The following is a 6,649-nucleotide window of genomic DNA, read 5'->3' on the forward strand; positions in this document are numbered from 1 at the left end:
CACACTCACACACACACACACACACACATACATACACACACACCTGATGTGTTGACATGGCTTTCTCTCTCTGCAGGCCAATAAAGCTCCTCTGCGGCAGCTGGATCTGAGTCGTTTGCCCGGAATGAACTGTGGTCCGGATTTCACACCTTCGTTTGCTAATCTCGGCCGTCCGTCAGCCGGCGGGCGTGGCCCGGTCAGTTACAATGGCAACCTCACCTGAATGCATGCTTTTATGTTTATATTTCCTAAATATATTTTACTAGAAGTTTTTAATGTAAATAGACAACATTTTTATTCAGAGATATGTATTTAAAAAAGTATCACCTTTTTTTTTGTCATGTGTTGATCTTAAATGTCTTATATTGCTTTTGGTGAGTTTTGTTAATTTTAGACTTTTGCTAGTAAAATAAATGATAAATAACATTTTAATTATTAATTCAATTTTTAACGATAGCCTTGCTAAAAATAAATAATTAAATAAATAAAAATGCTATAATTAATTAATTTAAATAAATTAGTTATTAATTTTTTTAATATAATACATTAAAAATAATTTAATTAATTTATCATTTTTTAACGATGGACTTGATGTAAATGAATACAATTCTAAATATATATATATATATGTATATTTGTATATGTAAGTATAATGCAGACAGTTCTCTCTCGCTAGCCGTCTGGTCTGAGTGGTCCTCGTCGTTCAGGTCAGGGTCAGCGCGGGAAAGAGCCGCGGAAGATCATCGCTAGTGTTTCCCTCACCGAAGACGTGCAGCTGAATAAAGCAGAGAAGGCCTGGAAACCGATGGGGAAGCGCAGCGGCCGCGCCGACGAGGATGAGCCCGAGTTCCTGAAGACGCAGGAGCTGTTCAAACGCGTGCGGAGCGTGCTGAACAAACTGACGCCGCAGATGTTCCAGCCGCTGATGAAGCAGGTGACGGAGCTCACCATCGACACCGAGGAGCGTCTGAAGGGAGTCATCGACCTCATCTTCGAGAAGGCCATCTCTGAGCCCAACTTCTCTGTCGCCTACGCCAACATGTGCCGCTGCCTGATGGGGGTGAGTGTGGAGACCGCAGCTCCTGCAGCGTCCGGTCTGTGTGAAAGTGTTTAATCGTCTGTCTCTCATCGCAGCTGAAAGTCCCCACCTCAGATAATCCTGGAGTGACGGTGAATTTCAGGAAGCTGCTGCTGAATCGTTGTCAGAAAGAGTTTGAGAAGGACAAAGATGATGATGAAACGTTTGAGAAGAAACAGAAGGAGCTGGATGCCGCCACAGTGGTAAACACACACTCACACACACTCTCACACACACACACACACACACACACACACACACACACACTCACACACACACACACACACACTCACACACACACACACACACACACTCACACACACACACACACCACACACACACACACACACTCACACACACCACACACACATACACACACACTCACACACACACTCACACACTCACACACACACACACACACACACACACCACACACACACATACACATACTTCAGTGCTCTGGCATGACGCTTTAAGCTTGACGTCGACTAGTCGCTGGTCCTATAGACCAATTATAGATTTGTAAACATTCAGGATGCGCGCGCATCATGGTTGCAGAAAACCCGGGAGAGATGGCCTTTACGGCTAGAGAATTTCACGGATACAGTACAAAATAGTTAGGTTTAAAACGATTATAAATTATATTGATTAGATGTCATTTTCTAAATGTTCTCCGCATATTACAAGAGCTTGTCACCCAGCGATCAGCACTGTTATTCAACTAAATTGACGTTAGAGAGTGCGATAGTCTTACAGATCCGAAACAGGGGTGATGTTTTTATGTGGGCGGAGCATATATGGAGGCAGAAAATGACGGTGTAGTCTATGGAGCCATGGAATAAAAGGAGTAAATTTTATTTTATATTTCAAAACTCTGACTTTATTCTCACAATTCCGAGATTATATCTCACAATTCTAACAAGGAAAAACAACTCGTCATTCTCTCTTTTCCCCTCGGCTCTTCTGGCTTTTTTCCCTCAGAATTGACAAACTCACTATTTTTGAGTTAAGTCGAGTTATAAAGTCCGAATTAGAAGATATAAACTTGCATTTGCGAGAAAAAATTAAATAAATGTTATGTAAAAATGTTAATAGTAAGGTTTAATAATATTTGATGCTGTAACTGTAGGGCTAATACAATACGTCCCCTATGAACAGCATATGTGAATATTATGCAGACCTATTGTTTAAATCGAATTTATGCTTTAAAAGTAGAGTAATCATAACAGTTTTCATCCATAGTCTGTCCGTTTAAACATCTGCGTTTAGCTTCAAATGGCGTCTTTGACGACAGTATTCTATCAAAATTATTTGCATTCCGATCTTGACATCAAAAGGCACAAAAATATTTTTTTTCTTTTATTCCATGGGTTTTACCCATTTACCTCCACTTGTTCCCAGTGTTTTCTGCAACCACTATGCGCGCGCAGCTGCAAGTGACGTAACTGTGACGTCTGCCCGGAATTGGTCTATAGAGGGCGCAACAGGTTAAGAAATCTTTGAAGGACTTCCACATTTACGCTCTGTTTCCAAACAGTTAAAATGGCAAATAAATGCATACTCTGAAAGCGCGCCACAAGACATGTGTGATTATATTACTGGATGCTCGAAATTGAACGGGAGAATGCATGTTTTAAACAGTTTATTATACAGGTAAGTTAATCGCCATTCTGATCTAATGCGCTGCTGCACTGTAACACACACACATTACAGACAGTAGCGTACATCACACGCATAGAATCATTCAGCGCGGAGATGTATCGTCAACACTGTTCTGAGATTTCTCAATAAAATAGCTTAGAAACTGGAAGGTCAAGTCCAGGTTTGCTGTGCTTGTTTGTTGGGCTGCACAATTTAGGCAACTAATCTGTTATTATATATCAATATAACTGTTATTATTGTTATTATTACTTAATAATACAAGAGATATTACTAATGTAATATTTCACTGCGATGTAAAAAAAAAAAAAAGAAGAATTTAAGAAAAATATGAATTATTATTATTTTGTATTATATATTATTCATATATTTTTTCAAAAAACAGGTTTTCTGTGCTCATTTTATTTTCTGTGTGTGTATGTATGTATGTATATATATATATATATAAACCATTATTATTATTCATAAAAAATATAAAACAAAATAAGGAATATTACTTTTGCAAAATTTCCCTGTAAAATAAAATTTTATTTTGGATTTTAAAATAATACAATTATTATTGTTGTTATTATTTAATAAACTAAATAAATACTACTGTTGTAATATTACACTGTAATAATAAAAAAATCAAAATGAGAAAAATATTTTGTTTTTACTGTATTAGTATTGATTTTGTTTTTAGTGTTTTTTTATTTTTCCTTTTTTATTATAAATCAGTATAACTATCGTTATTATTACTAATAAAAGTATGAAACAGAAATATTAATATTATAATTTCATTGTAAAAATAAAAAAATCAAGAATTTAAGGGATTTTTTTTTACAGTAAACTGTAAAGTTACTATACTAATATTTATGGCTGGCTTAATGTCTTAATTTTTTTCAAACGTTAAATCGTTGGGGAAAAACACTTCATTCTACCACATGCAGTGTTTTTATTTAAGTAATACATACAGCAACGTCAAATAGCACGACATACGGTCACGTTTGATTGCTGTTTTAAACGTGTTATGATTCATATCAAGAAGACAGTATGTGAATATGTATATACTTATATATTTACATAGTACAGAGGCTTTTATGACGTCACTTCCTGTCTCTGCCCCTTCAGGAAGAGGAGAAGCAGAGGTTGAAGGAGGACCTTGAGGACACCAAAGACAAAGCCCGGCGACGGTCGCTAGGCAACATCAAGTTCATCGGCGAGCTGTTCAAGCTGAAGATGCTGACGGAGACCATCATGCACGACTGCATCGTGAAGCTGCTGAAGAACCACGACTTGGAGAGTCTGGAGTGTCTCTGCCGCCTGCTCTCCACCATCGGGAAAGACCTGGACTTCGAGAAGGCCAAGGTGACACTCGTGCATTACACAACATCTCATGCAGCAACCATAGCAGGAGTGTGCTATATTATTGTGCATTCTGTTGCAATATTATTTATATAAGAGTGTGTGTGAGTGTTTGTGTTTGTGTGAGTGTGAGAGAGTGAGAGTGTGTGAGTGTGAGAGTGTGAGTGTGAGTGAGTGTGAGTGAGTGTGAGTGAGTGTGAGTGAGTGTGAGTGAGTGTGAGTGAGTGTGAGTGAGTGTGAGTGAGTGTGAGTGAGTGTGAGTGAGTGTGAGTGTTTGTGTGAGTGTGAGAGAGTGAGAGTGTGTGAGTGTGAGAGTGTGAGTGTGAGTGAGTGTGAGTGTTTGTGTGAGTGAGTGTTTGTGTGAGTGTGAGTGTGTGTGTTTGTGTGTGTGTGTGAGTGAGTGTGTGTGTGAGAGAGAGAGAGAGATCTCCAAGAAGGGCAGTGCAGGAGGAGGAGGAGGAGGGGTGGGGCCCCGTGGAGGCCCCCACACAGCCGGTTCCCGTGGCAACCAGGCCCCTGACGACGGCTGGAACATGGTGCCCATTTCCACCAAGAACAGACCCATCGACCCGACGCGTCTCAGCAAGATCACCAAGGTCTGATCCACCTCCAATACATTTATTATTGATTATTGCTAAATTCTGATCTATAAATAATCAATAAGAAGGTTTCAACTGATTTCAACCGTTAGTGGATTTACTGTAGCAACTCTGGCAGAAATATTATATCCGTACTAAATATTACTATATACTGTTGTATTATTTATATACTATTACCGTTTTTTATTAATGTTTTGAATTCACATTTATTTTTACACTTTCTGTTTTTAGTTTAATTTCTTTCTTTGAAATCTTTGTGTGCTTTGGTCATTTTTAGTAGTTTATGGTTTTAAAAAATATTATTTAGTTCGGTTCTAGTTTTTAAGTGCATCGACCTAAACTTGTTTTAGTTAGCTGCCAAAGCAACATTTCTGATGAGTTTTCATCATTTTTCAGTAAAAAAAAATAATAATAATAATGTTTTTAATGGTTTTTGTTTTAGGTAACAATAATTGATAAAAGTGTTATATTATTAATATTATTAAAATATATATTATGCAAAAATATAATTGATGTGTGGGGTATTATTATTATTCCTTATTATTGTAAATGTCTTTAAACGATTACGTTAGGCTGCAGTTTTTTTTAAGGTTATGAAAATTATTTTAATTTATTATTTAATTTATTTCAGTAATTTAATAACGCTCGCATGTTCACAGTTCTCGGATGTCATCTTATATTGAATCATTTTTAGTAAATGTTTTTTATTTTAAATATTAACATTATTTTTATGATTTTATGAAATATTATTATTTTTATGATTTAATTCATTTTTTGCTTTTCGTCGACTCACAAAATCCCTGCATTTAGAATCAGTTTTTATTTTTCTGTTTTCTACTTCTAAATTTATTCATTTTTATTACAGTTTTTGTTTTAATTATTTAAAGTTCAGTTAAATAAAAAATATATATTTTTAAATTTTAATATGAGAAATAAGTTTTATATATATATATATTATTTTTTTCACTTAACATTTATTTGTCATTTTTGTGCATTTGTGCTTTTTTTATACATGTCTATATAGCATATATTAATTTTTATTACAGTTTTTGTTTTAGTTATTTAAAGTTCAGTTAAAAAAAATATATATATATATATTTTTTTTTAATATGAGAAATACATTTTTTTTAAATATATATATATATATATATATCTTATTTTTTTATTTCACTTAACATTTAATTTAAGTACTTTTGTTTATGTTTGAATTCTATCTGTTAGAAAATATAATATAATTAATATATATAATTTTTGCTTTTCGTCGACTCACAAAATCCCTGCATTTTGAATCCATTTTAATTTTTCTGTTTTCTATTTTCATTTTAAAGTATTAGTCATTTTGTTGGGTTTTTGTCATTTTTAGTGCATCTGGGTTTGTCTATATGGCATTTATTAATTTTTTTAGTTATTTAAAGTTGAGTTAAATAAAAATAAGCTTTTTTATATTTTCTTTTTAATAGGAGTATAATATTTTTTTATTTCACTTCACATTTATTTCAAGTATTTTTTGTTTATGTTTGAATTCTGTCTGTCTGATAAAGTCTGACTTGCTCTCAGTATCACCGCTGAACACTAATGCTGTGTGTGTGTGTCGTGCAGCCGGGCGCTCTGGACTTCAGTAGTCAGCTTCTTGCCCCCGGAGGCAAAGGCTCGTGGGGCAGCTGGGGCAAAGGCAGCAGCGGGGGCTCCGGAGCCAAACCCGGCGACAGCAGTGAGTGTGTCACGCCTGTGATTGTGCTGTGCACCGCGTGAGACTCTGAGCTTTGTTTACATGTGTTTTCCAGCCCAGGATTCTGGTCGTACCAGCACTTTGAACCGCTTTTCAGCACTTCAGCAGCCTTCCTCCTCTTCATCTTCATCATCATCCGCCAACATCGACTCTGACAGGAGGGTTCCTCACAGGTCAGAGGTCACGCTCCGTTTAATACGGATATAGAAATAGGTGGGGGGGGGGGTTCGGTTTGGACAG

At 35.9% G+C, this 6,649-nt stretch overlaps 1 protein-coding gene across 1 annotated transcript in view; it reads left to right on the top strand.

Annotated features, from left to right (window-relative positions):
- Nucleotides 1-6,649, top strand: part of LOC107570261 (eukaryotic translation initiation factor 4 gamma 1-like) — a 32,334-nt gene that overhangs the window by 1,480 nt on the left and 24,205 nt on the right. The window contains exons 3-9 of the mRNA XM_016256471.1: nucleotides 77-196; nucleotides 677-1,060; nucleotides 1,135-1,281; nucleotides 3,848-4,132; nucleotides 4,495-4,677; nucleotides 6,280-6,391; nucleotides 6,465-6,589. Coding sequence (XP_016111957.1) covers nucleotides 77-196; nucleotides 677-1,060; nucleotides 1,135-1,281; nucleotides 3,848-4,132; nucleotides 4,495-4,677; nucleotides 6,280-6,391; nucleotides 6,465-6,589 — 1,356 coding nt within the window. The remainder of the gene's footprint in view (nucleotides 1-76; nucleotides 197-676; nucleotides 1,061-1,134; nucleotides 1,282-3,847; nucleotides 4,133-4,494; nucleotides 4,678-6,279; nucleotides 6,392-6,464; nucleotides 6,590-6,649) is intronic.

The sequence above is a fragment of the Sinocyclocheilus grahami genome, unplaced genomic scaffold (assembly GCF_001515645.1).
Source record: "Sinocyclocheilus grahami isolate Dianchi unplaced genomic scaffold, SAMN03320097.WGS_v1.1 scaffold1435.1, whole genome shotgun sequence".
In the NCBI taxonomy this organism is placed as follows: Eukaryota; Metazoa; Chordata; class Actinopteri; order Cypriniformes; family Cyprinidae; genus Sinocyclocheilus; species Sinocyclocheilus grahami.